Genomic DNA, 26800 nt, shown 5'->3' with positions numbered 1-26800 from the left:
TGATTGTTAACTGCGGGGGTATGGTGTCAATCTTTTATTCATCCGGAGAGCAAATTTTGATCCGCCCCCTACTGGACATTAGTGAAAAAGAGCTTCATAGCTCATCGGATTCCTCCGGTTTCAAGAAATATTCTGATTATGAAATTCGTGTGGCAATGTGTGAAAACCCAATAGCCCTTCTTTCATAGTACATTTAAGAAGGGCCATTTCACAAATATGGCACCTATTACACATTTTCTCTTTCAAGGCCGAGTTTCTTGCCATGCTCTGTTCCTGAACGTCCGAGTTGCTGACTTTGTCACATTTATAGCATCCTCTGCTCGTCATTTGAGTTGATTTGCTACATTGGCTTTCTGTGACCAATGCAATCAAGCCATTGCTTCTATACCCAGGGCCTAATAGCAGTTGGGATATATCAAAACTCGGCACGAGATATGACTGTTACTACTATTCAACGTGCCCAATTCCGATCTACCAAGCGATCCAGAAGATAAGCAGATAAATTATGCCACGTGCCTTTGTTTTTAATATACATATTACGGTGTCAAATATACCGTGTTGCACACCGGTTTCACTTTACGCAATTGTGGGCTTTAATAACTTAACCGCATTCGTAAATAAGTCCCAAGCAGGACAAATTATATAATAGGTGACGTTTCGAGGCAATGTATGTTGAACTTCTTTCACACCGTACGTAGCTAAACATGCTAATCGGAGGTGCGGGAAAGTCAATTACCCTCCTCCATAGCAGAGATCAGACGTCGATGCGATCTAGTTGGGAGATTGTGTTATGCAACGCACGTGCACCAAATAAATTAATCTGTTCAGCCACTTTCAGCCTGAAAATGCTTTTAAGCGACTCATCTAAACAATTTGCATTACCGTCCTTGTTAAGTCAAATTATTAACTATAAATTAAAATGAGGTTGACCACAGAATCAACTTACAATGCCAAACAGCATTTACAATATTGTGGTTACATTGTGCAATTTATACCGATAAAGCGTGGAGTCAACACTTGGCAGGTTCAACGACTTATCCCTAGAATTTTTTTTATCAATGGACTTGTGCAACCATTGTCATTTCACCCCTAAATGAGGGCCTCCCAACGCCGTGATTATTTATCCGTCAACCCATACGGTTTACTCATATTCTTGTACAGGGAAATTTAATTCAGGTCCATTTGCCGTACAGCCGTTTCAATACGGGCAAAATAAATTGTTTCTCCCTTGTGATGGGACTTTGTAGGATTAACGATGGGATTTACAAGTGCACGGGGTGACCAATAATATCTCAATTGGCCTGTAATGAGGTAGGCACTAAGGGGTTGACATGTATTACATTCCTGTACCACACTGGCCATTGCAGGTTGAAGGCTGGGAACAAAGACGATGCGTAGTTATTGCACTGCCCTGTGATGGCAATGAACCCTGCTGCAAAATCTATATGCATCGTCACGATACTAAAAAATTAACCCGTAAAAACAAAGTTTTTCACTATAAATCCTTTATATGCGTGGCGGCTAGAGTCCTCTCGTCCTCTGGCTTGAGATGGCTGCCACATTATGGGTCAGATGATTGCCTGCCACCATTAAGCAATTGGTAATTAAATATATTTTTTTTCCTAAAGTGTAAAATTTTGGAAAAAATGTTCACGAAAATAAATTGTCACGCACGAGTCTGTGCAAAATGTCAGCTCGATTGGATCACAGGAAGTGGGTTAAAAAACAACCGAAAGATTTGCACGGTCGTAAGCGCGCAAGTGAACTTAATGTAAAGGATTTTAAAAAATCAATCCTTTCAAGATTGGAGGACGCTACGACCCAAGTCTCAGGTAATTTAGTTTATTTCGTTTTTGGATAACTTCCAAGCCATCAGCAGTACTTGCATTGTCCATTTTATGCAACCATATTAATACTGGCCCGTCAAATACAGAAACAATTAGAGGAAAGATCAGAGTTCAATATTGCCATATTAAGGAACGATTGTGCTTTTCGTTTAAGACCATACTGTATTACAACACTTTGATGGCGAGTTTCCTGCCTGGATTCCTCTTCGGCTGGCGAGCCAGGAATAAACACCTTTGTGAGGTCACCCACATCCAACATCAGAAACAATTCCCGTGTGCCATCCACACCTAACCAACCCTGCTGCTTACAACTATGCACTAATTCGGAAAACACATTTGATTTTTTAAATGTAATGTTTATTAGTTATCTAAAGTACGGAATGTAATGCAATATACTATACATGACCCAGAACAAAACTGGTGCAATGCATCCGTCCATGAATATACAGCAGAATGAGGTGAACACCAATTCTTCTACCAGCTAAACATAACACGCACGAATACCAATTGCCAACAAAACACAAGTACCAACAACAGCAATGTTGGGAACTCTTTTATTGCCTCTTGCACTATACAAGATCTTTTGACAAAGCAAGCGACAACAAGTAGACGATGCCAAGAAGTGTTGCTGTGGGTGGCTGAACGGAGAGAGATGCTGTTGCAGCAGCAGCAGGCCGTTTAGCTGGCCACCTGCTTGGCAGCCAACCGCTTGTCCCTCTCCTCGGCAATCGTCAGACGGATGCCCTTGCCACGTGGCAGAGACACCCACGGCTTCTGGCCCTGATCACCGAATAGGCGCGGTGGGGTGGGCAATAAGGAGCATAGTCAACATTGTATATTAGAAGTGTGTTGTCAATATAACATGTAAACCAACAGTATTTCAACAAGCCTCTACGTATGCTGATGAGACCAAGGTCAAAACCTGGACCAGTTTTGTTCGCATGCTTAATCAATTGCAGTATGATATTGTTATTAAGAGAAAGGAGTTATGGTTATATCTGCTTAGTTAACAGATTTGTGTTTATGGGAGGTATTGCTTTCCAAGTGCAGGCATTACAAGGTCTGAATCAATTCATATTTCTCTATTAAAGTATGATGTGTATGGAATAATGGTCACAGGATAAAACTAAGGTTTTTAAGGATGAAAACTTTTTTAAACTCTAAATACATACAAAAAGTTGATTGGCAGTCCAGCTTATTAGTAAAGCCTTGATTACACGACTGATACTGCTAAAGTTAAGTTAAAGTAAAACACAGTGGAATTTATCTTTCTAATGGACCTCAGCCCCATATCCGCAGTGTCATCCAAAAAGTCACCAATTAAAAAATATCATCATCGGTCCATAACAACTAAATTCCATTGATGTATATTTATGCTTCAAGTGTAAAGCACATCCACCCCCCCCGTTTTCCCACATGGCAATGCGCATGACAAATAACACTCGAGACCATGTTTAATAACGGCGAACAAATCGTCATCTGGGCTTGGGAGTGCACCAAGACCGACTTCTCTGCGTGCCTCACCTTGCCGATGACGAAGATGTTTCCCAGGCGGGTGGCGAACGTGTTCCCGTTCGCGTCCTTGACGTGCACCACATCGAACGAACCCAAGTGGCGCTCGCGGTTGGTGATCACGCCAATACGCCCCAAGTTGGCGCCGCCGGTCACCATGCATAGGTTTCCTGCAGGTGCACGTAAAACGTAAGTGGAAAATGAACTGAAACGTCAAAGGAACCCAAACCCCCACCAAACTAAACTTAATTAATTCGACATAATGAATTCAATGTAATTGTTTTTTGTTTTGCTTTATGGTGATTCAGTCTTATTTCTGCCAGACCTCAGCCCCATATCCGCAGTGTCATCCAAACAGTCACCGACAAAAAGATATCATCATCAGTCCGAGCAGAATACGGCCACCAGATACTCATCGTATACATGCCAAACAAGTAGAGACCCATGAAATATCAAGAACAATTCTGTGATAGCGAATGACGCATTTATTTAGAATAAAAATTAGATGCAACTGCAAAGTCATATTCTATACACATACCTAGGCTCTTGACTATGAGTCAGATTATTTAATGAGGTAACAGAATTTAATGTTTGACAAGTGTTATTGTCGAGATTTCACTTACGCCCATGTAGACGTCAGAAAGACTATTATTTTAAGCCTCTTGGATTGTGTTAAAAAAAGTCTTGCGCTTTTTCATTACAGATTATATTTTGAAAAGTGAATCTTACCACAATTGTTTCTTCCAAGTTAATATTGGGACTGATACAGATTTTTTTTGCAGCTTAACAGGCCGACCACTTGTATTTCCTCTATCCAATGTTCAACCACCATACTGGTTAAAACATGTATCTTTCAAACGTTCCTCACACTGCTTAACTTTGTATTTCCCAAAGTTCCAGCAGCCTTGTTCAATTCAATAAATGCATTTACTCGTAAATATTACTACACCTTCATTAATAGCGTCATTCGCTGCTGGTAGCTTGGTGTTTTGGGCCTGTGCTCAGTAACCGCGCTGAGTTTTACCGGTGTCAAACTTGATGAAGTCCGTGATTTTGCCAGTCTCCAAGTCGAGCTGGATGGTGTCGTTGACCTTGATAAGGGGATCAGGGTAGCGGATGGTGCGAGCGTCGTGCGTCACCAGGAAGGGGATCCCCTTGGTTCCCACGCGAACCTTCTTCACTTTGCACAACTTGTACTGCACAGAGCCACCACAAACAACGCGTTAAAAACAGTTCTCACACAAAAAATATATGCAGAAACCTACCACTCTAAACTACCACATTATAACAGACAAAAAACACACCATATTCTCGTCATTGCAAGGGGCTCCAAAAAGTTAGATGCACCAGACAAATCCGGTCACAAAGAGTTACAAGATGCGTACCCAACTTTTGCTTCAAAACACAAGGTAAACAGCGGTCTGTAAACCATAGATTACGGTAAGAGGCTGATGTTTTGAATGCCACATCAATGAAGCATAGAGCAGATGCATAAATGTCATTGCCTGAAGGACCAATGATGTGTGTAATAAAGTAACATTTGGGTCCGTCAGTTGAAAGGTCTTCTTGGACGAATGCTCTTCCCTTAATCCATGGATGGATTTTGAGTTCTGGAGGTTGAGCAATTCAAATCTGTTCAAAACTTTGCCTTCTTAAATTAATACTACCCAAAAGCATTGATCCACATGGACTTATGGCTGATGAAATGTTATTTTATCTGTCGGTAAAAAGTGCTTCACAAATGATTATTTTAATAGCCCGCAATCCAAGATGAGGTCATAAAGTGTGCATATAATTCTCACGTGAAACATCAGCTTATCTGCACACATGCGTATCGTATAAAAAATGTCGTATAAAGTACGTGCCCAATTACGTGCGCTAATAATTATAATCAAGCTTCAAAAGCTCATCAGCAATATACTGATAACTTAGTGCGTTCTATAGAGGGGATGCGTAGCCACCGCAGATACAAATCTGATTGGTTAAAGTCCCCTCACATTGCTGTAGCATGTAGTTGGAGAGCAGTAGTCACTCAAAAAGGCTACAGCCCTTGGTTTCCATGCAGAATTATGGTATTCCCAGTTCTATTGCTGTCCCACCATCCAACACAGCTGCTTCCAACAAAAATGTACTTTATATGACGAGATCTCTACAGCCTAATCACCATCAGCCGTGCTCAACCTAATTCTAGATGAAGGCCGACCTATGTCAATGTCATCTTCTACGCAGTCAAACACCCACCTAGCATCTGCACACAAGCAAATTCCATCCATTGGCTGCTACGCCTTATTAATTCATCTATTTAGAGCAGAAAAAATAACAAAGCCAACTATGTTCCACGCACATGTGTACGACACAATGGGTGGGGGCCGAGTGATGCAATGCCCACCTTGGCCTCCTCTGCTGTGATTCTGTGAACGGCGAAGCGGCCCTTCGTGTCGTAGATCAGGCGGAAGTGCTCTCCGGTCTTCTCGATGGTGATCACGTCTGTTACGAGTCACGGACAAAACAAAATAAGTTATATTTAAAAAAACTTTTTTTTAATCACACTCGTAATGGCAGAACTCCACGACTCCAGGAAGTGGCCCCAAAGCTTGCCACAACGTAAGGGGATGTGGTCATTTACAGCCAACGTCAGTTGAGTGTGGACAATTAGACCCAAGCCAAAACACAACATATTAATAATAATGTTAAAAAATATATAATTTATATTTTTAATGATAGAATATAGTATTGTCATCAGTATGACATAAGTATACAAAGATTGCAGTCGATACCACATTGGGAAGTGGGTTAAAATTGAGTTACAAGATAAAATTGAGTTACAAGTTACTAAAAAGAGTGTAAAAATCAACAGAATTTAGAGTTACAGTAGAAGCTACAACGCACCCCCTGTGAGGAACGGTGGGTGAGCGTATATCCGAAGTGAGCTTGTATTCGATGTTACCCTCCGTCTTCCACCCCATAAGTGTAATGTAACGATGCAATTCCTCTGTGTTTATAAGCAGTTTAAGCTGAAAGAGGATACGTGAGGATCCATAGCCTTCACAAACCATCCAACTAGTCTGTTATACCAAGCCATGAATTTTACAGCAGTAATAAACTGTAGAGCTTTAATCTCTAATTCTCTTTCCAGAAACGAACTTCAAGACGACAGCTGAGAATGTAGTTGAACGTAAAGTTGCCACCAAAGCCACATGAATAAAGACAAGCGGCGACCGTCGTATCAACACGTTGCTATAGGCACCTTATTGACCGCACAAGGCACAAGAACAGCTCAAACGCGGGCTCTATTAGGGCCAGGGTAATGCACATTATGGCATTTTGTATTTCAATTCGTGCATTGTCTTGTGTATTTACACACTCAAATGGTTTGCATACAAAACTGTTCTTTCTAAAATGGAAAAAGAACAATAGTCCAATGTGATTTCCAAGTATGTGCTATCACACATGGGTTCAGCTACAGAAACATTGCTACCTTGTAAAACAATTACTTTGTGCATACAGGTTTTTTTTGGGTTCGATTACTTTGTGATTGCAATTCGTTACAAATTACAATTGACACCAAATTTGCCACACGATTACAAACATTATAACCACTCCCCTTGCGTGTTGGTTAAGACTTGAATAAATTAACGTTAATGCCCCCTTCTAAAAATCAGTGTGGAGGACCCCATGAAAATCCTCCAGTCTATAGCCAAACACCCCCAGGTGACCATGTCAAGGCTGAGGGGGGGATTGGCGCTGCGTACCCATGAATCCAGCCGGGTAGGTGCTGTCCGTGCGCACCTTGCCGTCCACCTTGATGAAGCGCTGCATGCAGATCTTCTTCACTTCGTCGCCCGTGAGTGCATACTTGAGGCGGTTGCGCAGGAAGATGATGAGCGGCAGGCACTCACGCAGCTTGTGGGGGCCCGTCGACGGTCGTGGTGCCTGCCCGTGCACACGCAGCGTTAATACTTCTCATTTGCCTCCATTGTAGACATTAGAGAGCCGGGACCATCAGATTCCAGAATCTATTTACTCTACCTGATTAGCGGTTCTATTATTCAAACTACAGGGACAAGACGATAGAAAAATAGCCTTGCCTCTGTGCCCATGATACCAATTTATAAAATACGTTTAAACACAACAGATGATTCTTTTAAAATGAATGGAATATCGGGATCATGCACAATCTTAAAGGTCTCGTGTAAAACTATTTAACTGTAAACATTTTTTTAATTTTACCAGGTAAGGCCCACTGTGCTACTCTGTATATCTTCTCAGAAGCGACCTGGCCACAAATGATAGCTTAACGAAGCGGCTTATCACGTGGGAATCTGGAGCGGCGAAATTCTCTAAACGCTTCCACCAAATTCAGTTTTCGTCCGCTTCGCGAGTGAATGTAGTTCACCGTAAAGTTGCCACCAAAGCCACGGACTGCAGGCAGGCGGCGACCGTCGTGTCAACACTTTGCTGTTGGCACCTTATTGACCACTATTTGGCACAGAAGCAGCCAAATGCGGCTTCGAGAGGGCCGTACTTGTTAGAGATGAATAAAGTATTCAGGCAATATCGGCAACACGAAAGTTTAACGGCTGCCCAAACGTTCTAATCGTTTTTTGCAGTTGTCATACAGTGAGTATAAGTTAAACTCACACCATCTAAACTGTATTCACTTTCTGGTTAAGGCAATCCCACTGTTAATTAATCAACTTTCTTTGCGTCAACTTCGTTGGCAACCTTTCGGCTCAAAAATGTCCAGATACTCTGGTGTCATCTCTCACATCCTGAGGTCCTTACAATGTAACCAACTAAACATGGCCTTACAGAACTACCCCCCCCCCTATCGAAACGAGCGTCACGACTAAATGTACTTTTAATCATGTAGGCGATTGTTCATGCTTTGTTAGGACCATGTGCGTGGCTGTTGGTGGTGGTCGTGGTGCAGGCGCTTACGAACACGCCCGTGAGCTTGTCCAGCATCCAATGCTTGGGCGCTGCCAAGCGCTTCAGGTGCTTCTTCGGTCCTCGGGCCTGGCCAGACGATGAACAACACAAGACAACATTAATCCACTCGAAAAGTCAATTTGATCAATAATAGTCGGGCGGGAGCCGGCCTAAGTTGTGTCGACGACTACCAGCGTTTTCAGCAGCGGGCAGTGCATTAACATACACACTTGCAATACATTCTCTCACGTCTTCATCCAACCTACACTGAGCAACGTGGTTGATAATTATGGTCAATTAACCCTGACCAGTCGCGCACGGTTCAATTAAGAGGCCTTCATCCAGCAGTGAATTGACCAAAGGGCTGGGGGACATTTAGATGCAGTTCCTATGGCTGGTTGCATAGAACACTTAACGATGAAAAATTATCCTTTACAATGACTTGGGTAAACGAAACTTTTCATGCAGTTATTTTTGGCATCTAGCATTGAACCACTTTAAAACTTTAATTTACCCAACTTTTCCACGAAAAGCAGCATGATATACATAAAGAGGAATAAACTAACGCGAAGCAATACATATAAATGACCATTAGATTTAGTTATAATCTATTTAAAACCTTACAGTGGCCAATTCGCGCTGGACGACTTCAGGGACACCATTTTATGAAAATAAAAAAAATTATAAAGTTACAAAATTTACTTGGAATGAAATAGGCTACGGGCCTACGTTACAAAGCCACTTAAAGACATTTCGTAACGCAACTTAACCAACACGCGTATACAAGGCACTTGTTCGCTTATACAGTATTTATAAGACAAGCGTATTTTAAAAGCGAAGTTACATTTTAACAGCCCTAGTTCTTAACTAACGCGATTTGTACCTATTAATGTAATGAGCAACGTGGTCTTACGAACAATCTCAAGTGAAGCCCGCCCGACTAGGCCGCGATTCTCTTTCTCTTTAATACCGAACCAACCACCGACAAAATTACGAAACTTATCTAGGTATAGATAATTTGAACACATCAGCATCTTAAACAAGACATTGTAAGCTCGTTAGTTTCATTCATAACGTGAGTCATTTTTTTAACCACTGCCACCACCCTTCCCCGGCATTAGCTGCCGGACAACTCAAAATATCTATCGAAATATATCCGATAACGAAACAAATAGTAGCACGGGCGCGCGCGCGGCAACTCAACGGAGCTCACGGAAACATTTGTGGCGAGATTAGCGAAGCGAAAGGCGAGGATTGAGTCGGATTGCGAAGCCGACGATGGGAGACCGGCGCGCAGCGCGACCCACCATCTTGCGAGGCGAAGAGGGAAAGGACAAACTCTCCCACAATGCCGCGCGACGTCACGTGAGCCCTCCTCGTGGCCACGCCTCCGTCGACTTCATTCAAAGCATTTCATTCGTCAGTCGGAATTCACGCGTTTCATTCGTCAGTCGAATTAATTAATTTCATTCATTAGTTCAGTTCATTCATACTCTTAATTCTTTCGGTAAAGTCACGTAGGTAAAAAATGAAATTTAAAATAATAAAATAAAACAATGAAAATCACGACGTTTCGGAGGCAACACAAGTCTCCGTCATTAGGTGGGACCTGTCACAGCCAGATTAGCTGCATCAAGTCACGAAAGCTTTAAATCTAGAATTATAATTCATTCATTTAATTCGTCAGTCGAATTTCTTAATTTCATTCGCCAGTCGAATTAATTAATTTAAATCATTAGTATAATTAATTGATTTAATGCGTCAGCCGAATTAATACATTTCATTCATTAGTCTAATTCATTCATTTCATTCGTCAGTTGAATTCAATTAACAATTTAATTCGCCAGTCGAATTTCTTAATTTCATTCGCCAGTCGAATTAATTCCATTCATTAGTCTAATTCATTCATTTCACTCGCCAGTCGAATTAATTCATTCATTCGCCAGTCGAATTCAACCAACAATTTCTTAATTTCATTCGCCAGTCGAATTAATTAATTTCATTCATTAATCTAATTCATTCTTCTAATTCGTCATCCGATTTAATTAATTGCATTCATTAGTCAAATTCATTAATTTAATTCGTCAGTTGAATTCACTTGATGCAGCAAATCTGGCTGTGACGGTCCCACCTGATGACGGAGACTTGTGTTGCCTCCGAAACGTCGTGAGTTTATTATTTTATTTTTATTAATTTTAATTTAACTTTTTTACCTACGTGACTTTACCGAAAGAACTAAGAGTATGAATTATTCTTTGGTTCTTTCGGTAAAGTCACGTATAAAGATAAAATAATAAATTAAATAATAGCATACGACGTTTCGATTGCAACACAAGCAATCATCATCAGGTATAAATGAAATAGCAACAAAAAATCTAAGCAGAAAACTATAGACAGACATATAAGCAGACACAGGTACCTGTGTTACTCTCTCTATGTATCTTGGTGATATCTGTCTGCTTATATGTCTGTCTATAGTTTTCTGCTTAGATTTTTTGTTGCTATTTCATTCATACCTGATGATGATTGCTTGTGTTGCAATCGAAACGTCGTATGCTATTATTTAATTTATTATTTTATCTCTATACGTGACTTTACCGACAGAACCAAAGAATAATTCCTGCAGTCACGAAAGCTCCAAAATTAAGATTAAGAGTATGAATCCTTGCAGTCACGAAAGCTTCAAATCTACAATCGTCGCAAAAGCCTGACCCCGCCCCCCCCCCAGCTGCGTGACGTCATTTATGGCCGGCCCCATACCCCGCCTGTCTCGCTAGAGGGCGGTGGCGAGGCGCACGAAGACGACGCAGGGAGCGAGGGAGGGAGGGAGCGCCACGGCGCAGTCCGCCCCCGGGGCGAGTTGTCTTCACACAGAGCAGCTCGTGACGGTCAACAACACCCGGAACGACTTCTTCCCACATCGACGAGTCCGTGTGTTGTGTAGTGGTGGTGTGGTGGTGGTGTGGTCTAGTGTGTAGTGTGTGGTCTAGTGTGTAGTGTCTAGTGTTGTGTTGTGTAGTGTGTTATGTGGTGTAGTGTGTAGTGTGTGGTCTAGTGTGTAGTGTTGTGTAGTGTAGTGTGTGGTGTAGTGGTGGTGTAGTGTGTGGTGTAGTGTAGTGTGTGGTGTAGTGTAGTGTGTGGTGTAGTGGTGGTGTATTGCCTAGTGTGTGGTGTGCGGTGTGTAGTGGTGGTGTGTCTAGTGTGTGGTGTAGTGGTGGTGTAGCGTGTGGCGTGGTGTAGTGGTGGTGTAGCGTGTGGCGTAGTGTAGTGGTGGTCTGGTGTAGTGTGTGGTGTAGTGGTGGTGTAGTGGTGGTGTAGTGTGTGGTATAGTGTGTAGTGTAGTGTGTGGTGTAGTGTCTAGTGTGTAGTGTGTGGTGTAGTCTGTTGTGTAGTTTGTAGTGTAGTGTATAGTGTAGTGTGTGGTGTGTGCGAGGTGGAGGTGGTAAACACGACGGCGAGACAATAACAACGGCGATCTGCAAGAAGTTGTCCAGGGCCATTTTTTGGTGAATTCGTGAGAATCCCGAGAGAGAGAGAGGGGACCCCCCCCCCACCCCGGGGTGAGATTACTAGGATCGGAGTGATGTTCAAGTCTCTGGGAAGCTGGTTCGGCGGCGGGCACAGTCCAGACGGACACGGGGAGAGGGGAGAGGACGATGAGAAGGTGGTGGAGGAGAAGGGGCAGGAAGGTGATCGGCAAGAGAAGCAGCAGGAGAAGCAGGAAGAGGAGGAGCTGGATGTGACGGGGCAGGCTGGCGTGTTTGGCAGTGAGTGGTTATCCGACTGTCGTCGGTCACACACACAGACAGACATCGACACACACACAGACACAGACGTAGACACACACAGACGTCGATACACACACACAGACGTGGGCACACACAGACGTGGGCACACACACACAGACGTGGTCACACACACACAGACGTGGTCACACACACACAGACGTGGTCACACACACACAGACGTGGTCACACACACACAGACGTGGTCACACACACACAGACGTGGTCACACACACACAGACGTGGTCACACACACACAGACGTGGTCACACACACACAGACGTGGTCACACACACACACAGACGTGGTCACACACACACAGACGTGGTCACACACACACAGACGTGGTCACACACACACAGACGTGGTCACACACACACAGACGTGGTCACACACACACAGATGTAGACACACACACACAGACGTGGTCACATACACACAGACACGTGGTCACACACACACACAGACACGTGGACACACACACAGATGTAGACACAGACACACGTGGTCACACACACACACAGACACGTGGTCACACACACACAGACGTGGCGGTGTTTACGTCAGCACGTCACGGTTGCTTGTGTGTCATCTGTATATTGTACCAGTGCGGCTACTGTGTCAACCCAACTACTTTGGATGAGTCGGGGCCGTTGCGGGTACAGTAGTTGCCTTGGCTATTCTGACCATACTTCACCACGCTGGTCCATTGCCGGTTTGGTGAAGCCAATGGTGCAATGGAGGGTACGGTACAACTATCGATTTTGGCTTTACCGCTGCCCTCTGCTGCTCACCCACAGCAGCCTATAGCACCTACCCAGTCCCCCCAAACTTTGTGTATTAGCTAAACCTATTGAGAGAGAGAAATAAGTAATATTTAAAAAAAACTTTTTTTTAAACACGCTTTAATGCCATGTGCCCTACTAGTAATGGCAGAACTCCAGGAAGTGGCCCCAAAGATTGCCACAACGTAAGGTGCCGTGGTGATTTACAGGCAAAGTGAGTTGAGCGTGGACAATTAGACCCAAGCCGAAACATACCACATAAAAATGAATGTTTAAAAATATGTTTTTTTTGGTAGAATATGGTATTGTCATCAGTATGACGTAAGTATACCAAGTGTGCAGTCGATACCACATTGGGAAGTGGGTTAAAATCGAGTTACAAGATTTGAGAATACGACAACAACAACAACAACAGAGTGAGTGAGTTCATAGAAAGCTTGTAAAATGATCGTTTACAATTTTATTTTTATTTTTGTGATAGAATATAGTATTGTCATCATTATTACATAAGTATATCAAGTTTGCAGTCGATACCATATTGGGAAGTGGGTTAAAATTGAGTTACAAGATTTGAAGATACGACAACAACAACAGACAGAGTTCATAGAAAGCGTGTAAAAAGATCGTTTAAATTATTTTATTTTTTATGATAGTATATGGTATTGTCATCAGTATGACATAAGTATACCAAGTTTGCAGTCTATACCACATTCGGAAGTGGGTTAAAATTGAGTTACAAGATTTAAGGATACGACAACAACAACAGAGTGAGTTAAATAAAAGCGTGTACTAATTTAAAAAATGTGACTTTAAACTTGTGAATGAGTTTTGGTGACGTCGCTATTCAACTTTATTTCATTTGACCAGGTAAGGCCACACTGAGCAATGCTAAATGTACAATTTAATCTCAACCTTCTTGATACATATTGAAAACGGTTTCATAATAGGCACTATCTTTAGATATGTAATATGAGAGATATTTGTTTTGTGTCGTGTTGAGTGGTCCCTCTTAGCTCCGTGGTTGTGAATGTTTGGTTAAAAGATTTGGCAACCTTCATATAAGTAACTTTTTTTTACAGAACTGTGTGCGAATCATCATGGACCGCTTAAACTCCCAACCTATTATTTTAATTCCAAAGTCTCCGAGCTTAAATATATCCAGAAGGCCTCTCGGCCAGAACGTGGGTATCTGCCATTCCTCACGGTGACAGTGATGAAGCCTGATTATGAATGATTGATTGTCATGTTGTATTATGCATAAGGCGACACACTCACTCACAGCCAGCAACTTGATGCCATAGAATCGGGTGTCGCCTGCAACACCCGTGCGATCTGGCAGAAGGAAGAAAGCAATGGCATGAAATGCATTGGCCGTAATATTTTTTAAACAAACTCCACACAATCGTGAATGACACCGCCTCAAAACTGATGATAATATATGGCAGGCGAAGTTTATGGCAATGGCTCTTCACAGCATACAGAGGCCACAGAGGCAGAATGTGTCCATGTGTATTTTAGTGTATTTCCCTCCCGACAGTTTGGCCCAGGTTAGTATTAGCCTGTATCCTTGGGGAAATTGATAATACTTGTATCCTTGGGGAAATTGATAATACTTAAGCTCCTGAAATCAGGAAGTCCAGGGAATAACAATAGTAATATTTGGATTCTATACCGCGTCATTCATGCAAATGGAAACCCAAAATTCTGAATACAGTACGCTTACTAATTTTACTTGGTAAAATATCTCCACATATTCATGTGGAAACGACCCTTGGCCTGGTGGCAGGACTACATTGGCCATGCTACCGTATTCTCTGGATTATAAGATGCGCCGGGCATTTAAGATGCACCCCAAACGTGTAGCCCCATGCCTCTTAATAAAGTTTAAAACAATCTGGTCACACACAAAATCGTACCAAAAATGTTGGTTTGAAATTACACAACATAAAATTCCATCTTGTAATCAGGAGAAATAAAGTATGTAGTACTTAAACGTATCCCGTTTCATTTCGTAAGGGGGTAACACTTGGATTAAAACCCAACAACGATGGCTGACGATTGCTGAATGTAATAGCAACCATCTGCGTGGGATGGCCACTTAAAGTCTTTCACGTGGCACAATTTTCCATTGGCTCAACGTGCTTTTGCGCATTGCAAAACACAGAGTTAGACTTCTAGTGAAAGTTATCTTTTATATTTATCTGAACTAGACATGGAGTTTGACGTGGTTATACTTATTTGACGTGACAGCATTTGGCCATACATCCAACATGATTTTATGTAAACAGTAATTTGCAAATGGGTCTACAGTGTAGGCTACGTGTTATCGTGAGGCTGAGCTCTTCCAATGATTGCATTTTCATGGGCTCTTTCAATTGGAGTGTTTTTTTTCTACGAGTAATCCGTTTAACACTTAGGCTTTTGCGACCAATATTATTCAAACGTTTTTGGGTTAGATCGCGTTATTTATAAATGTGTAGTAACCCTCCACCACCCGACACGGCCAATCAGTAAAAAAGTGTCACGTTGACAAAAGACAAATAGTTCACTGCTTTAGCCCACCGGTGTGTTGAAGCGTGAAACCACAACATTACAATTCTTGAGTACGACGCTTCGCTGGTAATTGCATCCAGCATCATCGGGAAATTCGCCATTCTGGCGACGTTTTGCTGGTAATTGCATTCTGGCGAATTGCCCGATGATGCTGGATGCAATTACCAGCGAAACGCCGTACTCAAAAATTGTAAATGTTGTGGTTTCACTCTTCAACACACCAGTGGGCTAAAGTAGTGAACTATTTGTCTTTTGTCAACGTGACACTTCTTTGCTGATTGGCTGTGTCGGGTGGTGGAGGGTTACGATACATTTATAAATAACGCGATCTAACCCAAAAACTTTTATTATGAGTAATCCGTTGTCGACAAAGACAATGGAATGATGGCTGAAAAGTCTGCAGGGAAACATGCAGGAGACATGCTGGGAATTCTAATGAATGACAGAAAGAGGAGCTCAAGGAATAGAGAACATAGGCAGGTTAGAGAGATATTATTTTGACTTCGGAAATGTACGTGGCCTTGGGTAGGACACGTCGCTCGAAAAGGTGGTGGCAGTTGGTCGAGACTAACGATGGAGTGGCAGCCAAAGGAGGGAAACTGGACGGAGAGGACGTCCACTGTGGATATGGTGCAGTCGACTCGGTTCACGCGCAAATGCGAGATGGATTGTCGCAATGCAGGACCGGCATTGATGGCAACGCCTTGGGTAGGCCTTAGAATGAAAACCCATTTCTTTATAACTGCTTTTAATGTTTAGTTTGTTGTACTTCCCCCGCACTTCCGATTAGTACAGTTGGTGCCAAAGAGGTTCAACATACGTACGTACATACAGGCCTTCATCCAGCAGTGTATTTATCACGGCTGATGATGACGATGATGTTGCCTCCACCGCTTTGTACAGACTACCTCTACAACGTGGCGGTATCTGCCACCAAGAAGGTGTCTGAGTCGGTGTTGGAGACGGCACAGACGCTGCGAAAGACGGTGGAGGAGGGGAAACTGGACGTGATCCTGGACAAGGTAGGGCCCACATTGGAGTCCGTATGGGACACACGTGGTGGTCATGAACTGATCTTTAAACAGGGATCTATTCATATTATTTAGTACGGTTATTTGAAATTAAGTTAACCAAGTTGTGTTAATGGTGCCGTGTCATGGGACAAAGAATCCAATTGGATTCTTCCCAGAGCAGTGCAAGCCTCCGTGTTAGAGTGTGGACCATGTAGGTGAATATCATAAAACCTTTATTATGAAGGATATCACAAAGCCTGCTACCTCTGAGATATCTTCAAATGACCTGGTCCTCACAATAGAGAGAAACACTTTAACACCTTCCCTGCCACGTATAACAAACTAATATTTTATAATCTCAGAGTTGGACTTCAACCAAATTATGTTAATTTTGTGCAGATTTTGATGGCTGGGCTGAGATCATCCACTCGCAAGCTTTGAGAATCCGACTTAATCACAGGCAGCTGCCTGGATTAAAATCCAGGATCTGAGCGATGTGAGCTGCTCGGCGCTTAGCCTTCCGATTCACCTGGCCACCTCCAGTGATAAAAGATTAATAATCATGTCAACGTCAGTCGGGCCAGCTGTCGTGACATCGCTGTGGTGTCACTCCCGTACATTTAGTGCAACCGTAGCTGGAGGGCCACGTGGCTTAAGTGTGTAGTTAAAAAAAAACAAGGGGCGAGTGATCACACGTAATCCATCCCTGGGTGTTATTTAATTACTTGCACAAGATTAAATTCGTTTGCTTCACTTCCGGGATTAAAAATGGCGCTCACAGTGTAGCCTGTAATTTCTCATCACAGAGTCACCTTAAAGTGTGAAATAATCTGAAGTTAAACATGGTAATAGTGTTTACAATTTTATACAACTTGAAAGCTGTATTCGTTTTTTTTTAAGATGATGATCGAGACGTTACCACGGCCAAAACCGTTGATGGCACAGAGGCCTACGACAAATCTGTCTGTGTTCTATTTTACCACTGCTGCACTGGCTATATCAAAGTTTTTCTTATTTTGTACAAATATTTAAACGGTGCTGTGAGATGATGATTTTTTTTAATTGACCGTACCCACCCATTCTTGCAATAAAACAGGTGTTTAGATATTCAAACACCCAATAGATGCCTATTGCAAGGCATCATGTCTGCACTAACCGCACATACTTGGCAAAACATGTAAAAAACATACTTTGATAATATATGCATTGCCTTTGAACATTGCATATGATGCAGACTTGATGGCTTGCAATAGGTATAATATTTTGTGTTTGAACATCTTACCACCTGTTTTATTGCCAGCAAGGGTAAAGCCTATTCTGATGTTTTCATCATCTTGATACTGGCAGAAAGGTCCCATAGTGCTGTGAGATGTGAGAAAAGAAACGCTTCAGCAACAGCAACCAGCCTAAATCTCATTGCTCGTGTATTCGTCGGCTTTAGGGCATTCTCGGGGAATTCAACAAGGAGCAAGAGAAGTTTAAGCAGGAGAATCTTAAAAAGAGATCCGGTAAGAGTATGAACTTACAGCGTATTGTTTTTGCGTCCAATGCTATGATTCGTAATTTTTATTTGGGTTAGGCTACTGAATGACCTGGCAAAATTTGTGTTGTAAAACCCTTCAACACCTTAAATTGTCATGCGTACAAGCGTTTAACAGGCCGGTGAGCTGAAACAGCACTTGGTCGCGTTGTTAGACGCTTGTGCACTGCGTACCAATTTAATTTGTTTGGCTACGTCGGATGGTTGAGGATTCTACGACTCAAATTTGGATCGAACATTAAGTGGCCTAACCCAAAAATGCATTATGAATCAGATAAGAGTCTTATCACAGTTTATTCCATATTTTAAATGTGCACACTCGATTTAATCGTAAACATTTTTTTTTACAACTTAATCTCCATTTCATGTCGGTATTTTATTTGTGTCATATATAATTGTAAAGTTATTGTCTGTGGCAGATGTTGAAAAAAGAGATATTCTCAATGGGCTCTCATCTCATAATAAACAAAGGATTTTAAGTTAAGGGTAAAACTGTGGGATTGAGTGGATTTCTTGTATAATTGATGTAAAGAATAAAATTAACAATTGTTTTAAGGTGAAGGCGCAGCCCTGCAATTGCCTTGCTCACACCACTGCTAGTGAACTCCAGAGGGTATTACGTCTACTCTTCCACATTGGCCAGATGTATTGTGTGAAATGGTTATACCCACACTTTACCACACCACACGCAAGTTAGTTCAACGCAAATGGGCCAGACAACTGCAAACCTGCAGGATTATATTTCCCGGTGTCACCGCACCGTCATGAATCTGCGTCACCGCGAACGCCGTGTGTGTGACAGATGTGGCGGTGCCCCCGTGGGTTGGCTGTCACGACGAGGACACGGTCCGCCAGCAGATCCTGGCCCTCTCCGCGGTGAGATGCAACCCGTCCGTTGGCATTGCCACTGCGAGCGGGTACCCGCTAGGTGACCCTGACGCCTGCTGTATATTTGGTGTTTGCGTGCCTCTTTTTCTCTGTGGTTGCGTGAATTTTTCTCCGGGTTATTCAGTTTTTCCCCTCCGCATTTAGAAGCACACGTTTCTAGTATTTGGCTGCTCTACATTTCCATGTGATAGGCCACTTGGTTGAGCTATCATTTGTGGCCAGGTCACTTCTGAAAAAGAGCTATGTAGCTCAGTGGGCATTACCTGGTCAAATAAAATAAATAAAAAGGTGGCACGTGACGGGTAGCCACAGCCATCGTGAGAGGCATACTGGATGTATGTTTAACTTTTTTTTTACTACAATGTACGTAGCCCACCGTGCTAATCGGAGGAGCGGATGAGGATGCCACGGATGCAGAAATATTCTCTGCGTCGCCAACCAGGCTGAGATTTAGCTCCATTAAATTAATCCCTTTTTATATATGAGGCAAGGATACATCGATTAATATTGATCCTAATATATGTGTTAAATAACAAAACACGTATATAAACTTAATTCGGCCAGGTGGCTTAGCAACAGAGCGAGCATCTCGCAATGTTGCGAGCTCAAATCCTGGTTTGGTAAATGCAATAACATGAGTACTGCTTTGTATGTAGAACTTGCTTTGCACCATATATAGCAGTGCTAATCGTAGGTGTGCGGAAAGACAACAAAGTAAACAGAAAAAGCAATGCTAAAGAAATGTGTTTTCAATCTAGATGTTAAAGTGCATCGCTCCAGTGGCTTCTTAATATTGGAAGGAAGAGCGTTCCAGATGGCCGCAGAAGCTCATCTGAAGGCGCGATGCGGTGACCGGTCTCGTTCCACGGCTAGCCAAAAGCCACTGCTTTGCGGTGACGTCAACGGCGGTTGTCCCATGGATAAACTCGACCCCTACCATAGGAATGTGGAATTTCCACCACTGACCCAGGGCTGTAACTAGATGAGCAGCGCCCCAATGCTCATGTCGGTATAAAATGTATTTGCAACAATTGTTTACTTGCTTCCCTGGATGAGAAGTCCCTTCAGAACGAAACCTCCGCACGTGGTCAATAACACTGCCATAGGGTGGGAAAATTATATCAGAGGCAACGTTTCAGTCAATGGCCCTTATTCATAGCAGAGATATTTGAACAAGGTCCACTGCCTGAAAACGTCACCTATTATATTCCTGAGGCCAGGCCGATCCGGCGCATGACGTCGGGTCCACATCGTCCCATCAGTGGTCTGTACAAATCCGAGCTAGAAAAATTCCTCCCCTGCTTCGACAGCGTTACCAATCATCACGCAGGCTTGCTTCGGGAGGTCCGGAGCCCAAGTTCTGGGCTTTTTTTTCTTTTCTGCCATGAAATATTTAGTCCTATTTTTCTTGCGTTGTTGTGGAAAATATTCCTTCCGCTTCGGTGCAGTGTTATTGACCAATGTGCTGAGTTTTTCTTCACTTACAATGAACGAGCGGACGGTTGAACTGTGTGCGTGTGTGACCAATTGACGATGACGATGATGATGATGACGATGATGATGATGACGATGATGACGATGATGATGACGACGATGACGATGGTGACGAAGATCGTAACGGTGTTTTCTAACATCGCGTGGTGTTCATCAGGAGCGACGGAACTTCCTGCGAGACCCGCCGGATGGTGTGCAGTTCCACTTCGACTTCGACGAGACCTTCCCCGTCGCCACGGTGATGCTGGAGGAGGACGAGCTGCTCAAGCAGATGCGCTTCGACCTTGTGCCAAAACTGTGAGGGTCCTGCGGCACTGGCGTTCTAAAAGATAAAGATCCCCCGTATAGCCTTAACAGACTATTGGGGCAAGTGCTGTTCGCAAACACCTATGAAGGCTGGCACGGCACACGAGGGGATGGGTGGCCAGCACCACGCCCGGCCGCCTTTGTCTCCCCAGTAGCGATGTTTACACACCGCACCAGGTACTCATTTGAGGCTGAGTCGACCGAGGAGATGCCCAGTACCGGTTCAGATAATCGCCACTGGTATTGGTGGCCGTGAGCGGGAATCGAACTCGGGTCGCCGGGTTCGTAGCGCAGCGCGCTAACCACTGCACTACCGCTCCCCACCGGCATTCACACACACGCGGCGTGTGCCGCTCGTGGTGTCCACTAGAGGTGCCACATATGCCACCGTGCCAGGGCTTAATTTCTGTGTCGTTGGTAGATTGGTGTAGGCCATAGAGGCAGGACATTTTTTGAGAGAGATGAAGGTAACGGAGGAGCCATAAAATTGCGCTGCTGGCAAAAGGATCAGTGGTGAAAGGATCAGCAGTGGACTTGCAATCCACAAGTCGCAAGTTCATTCTCCCCGCACAACAGTAGAAACAATGGTGCAGGTTTCTTAAATCTTCGCCCCCCCCCCCACGACCTCCTCTGTCCACTCAGCAGTAAAAGAAAAATGGGTGAACCACAGTTATTCACTAAGCAGGTCAGGTGTGGTGGGGTAAAGTGTGGGTACTTCCACCTCTTCTAAATCGATCGGCCAGTGTGGACGAGTCGCTCAAATACCCACGAAAGCTCTCTAAAGCTTGCTCTTGTAGAGGCCTCGGTAGTGGTGCGAGTGGGCAGTGGTAGGGTAGCACCTTTGCCTTTATCACCGATTTGGGATCGTTAAATCTTCATTTAAAGCTTTCGTGACTGCAGGGATTCATATTCTTGGTTCTTTCGATAAAGTCACGTACAAGGGAAACGATAAAATACTAAAAATATAAAATAATGTGGTTGCGGTCGTTGATTGGAAGCGTGCAATCCCTTACCCACAGGGTGAAAGAAGACCGGTTCTGGAAGAACTACTTTTACCGCGTGTCGCTAGTGAAGCAGTCGTCCCAGCTGACAGCATTGGCCGCTTCACCTCAGTCGTCTTCCTCCACGGCTTGCGAGCAGCTGGAGATGCGGGCAGGAGAGAGCAGGGACGCTGCGTGGACACACGACTCCACAGGTAGGGCCCCACTGCTTTCACGAGTGTTTGTCAAAAGAAAGCCTGTCTTGGCCATTCCCTCTGCAGTTTGGTTCAGAGCATTAGCAATACTTTTTTGAGTTGTTGCAGTAAATCGTTTGTACTGTTGGTGTTGGTGCCAAGGCTATAACAAAGGTTCTGTGTTTCACAGACAACTGCAGTAGTTTCACAGTAATGGGCAATGTTGCTTTAGGTCATTCGCAAGTAATTTGAAAATGAGAAAAAATTGGATCGTGACGCTGGCATACATGGCATCCACTTTTTTCAAATAATGTCAAAGTATCTTTGAGGCTCACTGCGAATCAGGGCGGCCGATCAGCTCAAACCACGAACCTCTGCAAAGAGCGTCAAAAGACACACCCTCTCGGCCGTGTCACGGAACAAAACAACAACAGCCGCCGCCATTAGCCACTAAGTGGCGGTGACGTGACCACAGCGCTTATGTCAAGCTCATTAAGGCCACGTGATGTGTCGAAGGCCCGCTGACAGGTCACGGGACAGACCCAGGTGTTATGGGGTAACTGCATGAGATGATTGACAGATGCAAAATAGTAACAAAACACACATGCAGAGAGTTGATTTATTGTGTCTAAATGACTCAATTACTGATTTTGATTTGCTGTTTTAGACTCCACCAAACCAAGGACGCCACCGCTGTCGATAACGAAACAGGCGACTGGACCAGAGGTATGGTGCCCTGATCTGAACAAAAATACGATTCTCACAACCCACCACACTCGGCAAAATATTTACTAAAAACACAACAGGGATTCTTAAGAGTAATAATACACAAATAAGGTGATTTACAGACAGAAAAGGGATGTTTGCGACCACACTCGCGCAACACTCTGAAGACTACGGGGAGCCAACGTACGAGCATCACCCAGAAAGGTGCCCAAATAATTGAACGTATATCGCGCCACGCTGCCACGCAGCGTTATTAACGAACGCGTTGAGTTTTTCTCAGACACTCAGTTGGTTGCTGTGCCCGTGCTGCCTCTCCTTTGCCCCGGCAAGGGAGAGGAGGAGGAAATGTCGATGAGCCCGAACCCGGAGGAGTTCGCCAGCGAGGCGTTCAGTGACCCGGGCGGCACGCGTCTGTGCGCCGACGAGCTGCAGAAGGCCATGCGGGAGCTGGGCATGGGCAAGGAGTCGGAGAGCGCGCCGGCGCCGGCGGTCACGGCGGCGGCAACAGGAGGAGGAGACGCGGCGCAGAGAACAGCAGGAGGTGGTGCCGGGGCAGCGGAATCGGCAACGCATGACGGGAAGCCTCGGCATAATTACAACACCGCGGGCCCTGTCGCTAAAACGATTATATGAGAGCGAGGTGTAAATGACGGAAGTGCTCTAATCGTAGAGTCCGGGCTGTACGGATATAAACGAGACTACGTTGCTACCAGCATCGTGGCCGTACGTATAGAACGTCCATGAAGGACGTCGGTGTTGTCTCATATGGTTACTTATTTCGCCCAGCACCAGCACCGTCTCCCCAGCGGCAGTGTGTAAACATCGCTGCTGGGGAGACAAAGGCTGCTGGGCGTGGTGCTGGCCACCCACCACCTCGTGTGCCGTACCGGCCTTCATAGGTGCTTGCTAACAGCACTTGCCCCAATAGTCTGTTCAGGCTATACGGGGGATCTTTTGTCTTGTGGAGCATCGGGTCGTACAGCTGTTCGGCGTTAACGAAGCTGATGACCGAAGCCGATCCTGACCGCTGCTGTGATAGAAGAGCGCTGCTGTGATAGAAGAGCGATCCTGGCATTGGCTGCATGGATGATCAGGATTAGCGTCATTTGAATATCGATGTCACGCAAGGCGTTGAAATTGTTCAAAATGCCCAGCTCCAGTTTTAATGTTGGAATGTATTAACAGGGTTGCGTGAAGGCGTATAACGGCTCACATTTTTCCTCGTGCAGTTAACCTTTCCAGATTTTCTATTTTGCTTTTGATAGTTGTGTTTCGTTAAATGTCTTCCTAGGGATTATAACGATTATTTAATTGTATGCACATGAAACAACTTATCTGGAAAACGTGATCTGGCACTTACAGGCCAATTGAGGTTCAACATCGCTTGACCTCCCATAAACGTTCCACGTTCTTACTTTTGCAGATGCCGAGTGGGAGGAGAAGATTCAACAGGAGATTCAGGACTACAACATCGAGGAGGATGAAGACAAGGGATCTTGGGAGGACGAGATAGAGGAGATGCTGCAAGCGGAAAACTGATGTTGTGGCCGCAGCAAAAAAAACGAACGGACATTTTTCACAGTGCCATTCGGCCATTTCCTAGCTGATGATGCAGGTGGCTCCCACCCACCAACTTGTGTCACATGTTATCGACAGATGTTTGCGCTCGTTGCGTCACCTTCCGGCATCCCTTTTCAAGGAATATAATTTGCGCTGTATTATACGCAAGTTGTTTAACTGTAATCATGTTGGCAATGTACACACCGTAATTTTTAGTACAAACGTACGGGTTGAAATGATTTGACGCCCCTTTTTTTGGTAACGAAGCAATGCAATACAATTAATAGTGCAAAGCCCTTTTGTCAACCCACCACTGGATGGAGGCCTTCCCATGCCGTGTTGGTCATGGTGTTCTTTGACCATACCTCACCACGCTGGTCAGTGCGGGTTTGTGAAGGGCACGCCCAGGAACGGTTCGATGCCCACTGCCAATGTTAGCCGTGGCCCGGGATTCAAACTCAGGGAGCTGGGTTCATAGCGCAGTGCTCTAACCATGCCACTGCTCCACGCCGCAAAACAATTACACAATACTATTTGTATAAGCATCTCTGAAATGTGCATGACTTTTCCATCTCTCGCTGGCAGACACTGAAATCCAAATTTAAGCATGCATTTATTACTCTGCACTACAACAGGTCTGCAAACATCATTCGCATCTCATGTAAATATTGTTTCAGGCCTAAATAAACAGTTGAAACGCAAGGACTCGTGACAGGTGTTTGGAGCCAGTGTTGCGTGGAGGCAGGTTTCTAGAACGGAGTTGCGCTTAGTGACGCAGTTGTGCACGTTCAAGCCATAAGGCACGGATGGTACCATTCATTCCCGGTTGTCTCATCCGTACTTTGTTCAACAACCTCACTGTAAATCACAACACTACTCTGCTTCTCCGCTCGCGGTGCTCCACTTTGTAAATCCCTCCAACCGCCTATTTTCCGAAGTTCTCACAACCTTCATTTCAATGAATGGGTTAATTATCTGCAACAACTTTTAAAGAACCAAGCTGGCCGCTTGGCTCTTTAGGCCTGTGTTCACCAACCGCTTGGTAAACATGAAACGTTGGGCAACGTTGGTCCAAAGTTCCATGTTTATAAAAAAAAAAAAGCCTCGGCAAAGTTTTTTTTTATCCTTGGAGCATTGCATCGCGGCAGTGAAGCGAGGTTCAAGAATGTTTGGCTCCGAGTGGTCTCCATCTGTATGGCCCTCCAGATGACAAGCGCTTGGGCAACGGTTCCAATTTGAGAAGTAATGAAGTGTGTCCTGATATGGTTCAAGCATAGACATGCCGTCTCCTATGCTGCGTTGGGCAGTCAGGCCCTCGTGTGCATTGGTGGGAGAAGTGTTGTCTTCACAACGCAATGATGCCTCGTTACTTTTCAGTCCCCCAACATTCTGTCGCCCCCCACCCACAGCTAAGACCAGGCCCATCCCAACCCCCCCCCCCCTATCACTCTTGTTTTGCCTGTCATCAAAACTACACCATCACTTACATAACCTAAATCTTAATTTCAAATAATTATCCTGTGTACAATTGTATAATTGCTCTTCTTGGTTCTTTCGGTAAAGTCACGTAGAAGGGAAGTAATAAAATAATAAAAATAAAACAGTGAGAATTGTTTTATTATGTTTTTTTTTATTTTATTACTTCCCTTCTACGTGACTTTACCGAAAGAACCAAGAAGATGAATCCCTGCAGTCACGAAAGCTTTAAATCGAAATGTATCATTGCTGTAAAGCGCCTTGGTTAAGGCGTTATATAAATTTAGATCCTGGAATTAAAACTCAACTCTCTGGGAATGACTACGGTAATCTTCCTCGTTTGAAGGAGCATCTTTACGCAGCACCTATATGTACGGTGGTTTGAAAGGCTGATCCTAAACAGGTTACGATGAAGGGGAACGCTGCTCTATATGGGTGCACGTCACATATTCGACTGGCGTATATTTATCTCGGCCAAGTAACCACGCACACCAAGTGCAGTATTGGTGCACGGTGGTGTAACTCACGACTACAGATGTTCACACATGTGACCTTTTCACATAACTGCACGTTGTCCCCAACGAAATGGAGAGTGACATTGTCCTGTATAGTCAACGGTTACCAATAATTATAACCATCAGCTGGTATCCTTTAATCACTCTTTAAAATGAAATCTCGCAATGTTTGCTACGAGTTACACATACGGATTCATAGTTTATGGGGGGGAACATTGTGGTGCGTAGGTGGTGTCTATAGTGGCATAGCTGTTGAGTGCACAGGAAAGGAAATGCCTATCACACGATGCCACTACTGGGCCCTTTCAGTTCTGTGTTGTATAAATGTTATGCATTCTTAATGTGCGCTTTACATCCTTAATAATGTACTTGAACATCAAGTGGTACTGTAAATGCTAAATAAACTCCACATTAAATTTGACGGCACCAACAGAGTTTTGAGTTGTGACATTACCAGTTGCTTTGCTCTAAGAGTGCAGTAAGCCAGTCTGTGTAACAATGTTATGGCCGCATCGGGTGATATCGTGAATACAAGTAATACGTTAATGTTTAGGTGGCATAGTTCATGCAAATTGTTTGAAGAATTTGTAACTCGCGTAAGGCAGTCCTCGATTTACGAATACCCGACTTACGAATACCCGCACTTACGAACCAGCTTCCATGAAATGTGTTTTTTTAAACACTGACTTAAAAC

At 44.0% G+C, this 26800-nt stretch overlaps 2 protein-coding genes and 2 non-coding genes across 4 annotated transcripts; 1 reads left to right on the top strand and 3 right to left on the bottom strand.

Moving 5' to 3' along the window:
- Positions 1-2387: 2387 nt before the first annotated feature.
- On the bottom strand, positions 2388-9620 carry RPS4X (ribosomal protein S4 X-linked). Its single transcript, XM_078878236.1, has 7 exons — positions 9599-9620; positions 8301-8378; positions 7112-7292; positions 5749-5846; positions 4384-4555; positions 3372-3529; positions 2388-2627 (listed from the first exon to the last, which is right to left on the bottom strand). The coding sequence occupies exons 1-7, from the start codon at positions 9599-9601 to the stop codon at positions 2526-2528; spliced, it is 792 nt and encodes a 263-aa protein (XP_078734362.1). The 5' UTR covers positions 9602-9620; the 3' UTR covers positions 2388-2525.
- LOC144948714 (small nucleolar RNA SNORA16B/SNORA16A family) lies at positions 6521-6652 on the bottom strand. The gene has a single exon (XR_013640188.1). It is a non-coding gene; the product is annotated as a small nucleolar RNA SNORA16B/SNORA16A family (small nucleolar RNA).
- Positions 7743-7884, bottom strand: LOC144948713 (small nucleolar RNA SNORA16B/SNORA16A family). Its single transcript, XR_013640187.1, has one exon. It is a non-coding gene; the product is annotated as a small nucleolar RNA SNORA16B/SNORA16A family (small nucleolar RNA).
- Positions 9621-11107: 1487 nt separating the features above from the next.
- Positions 11108-26527, top strand: SYAP1 (synapse associated protein 1). The gene is made up of 9 exons (XM_078878235.1): positions 11108-12058; positions 16318-16436; positions 17869-17935; positions 18770-18843; positions 20507-20646; positions 21675-21850; positions 22497-22555; positions 22886-23096; positions 23979-26527. The coding sequence occupies exons 1-9, from the start codon at positions 11875-11877 to the stop codon at positions 24092-24094; spliced, it is 1146 nt and encodes a 381-aa protein (XP_078734361.1). The 5' UTR covers positions 11108-11874; the 3' UTR covers positions 24095-26527.
- Positions 26528-26800: the final 273 nt, after the last annotated feature.

The sequence above is a fragment of the Lampetra fluviatilis genome, chromosome 50 (genome assembly GCF_964198595.1).
Source record: "Lampetra fluviatilis chromosome 50, kcLamFluv1.1, whole genome shotgun sequence".
Taxonomy (NCBI): domain Eukaryota; kingdom Metazoa; phylum Chordata; class Hyperoartia; order Petromyzontiformes; family Petromyzontidae; genus Lampetra; species Lampetra fluviatilis.
This window is presented reverse-complemented; position numbering and strand designations above follow the sequence as displayed.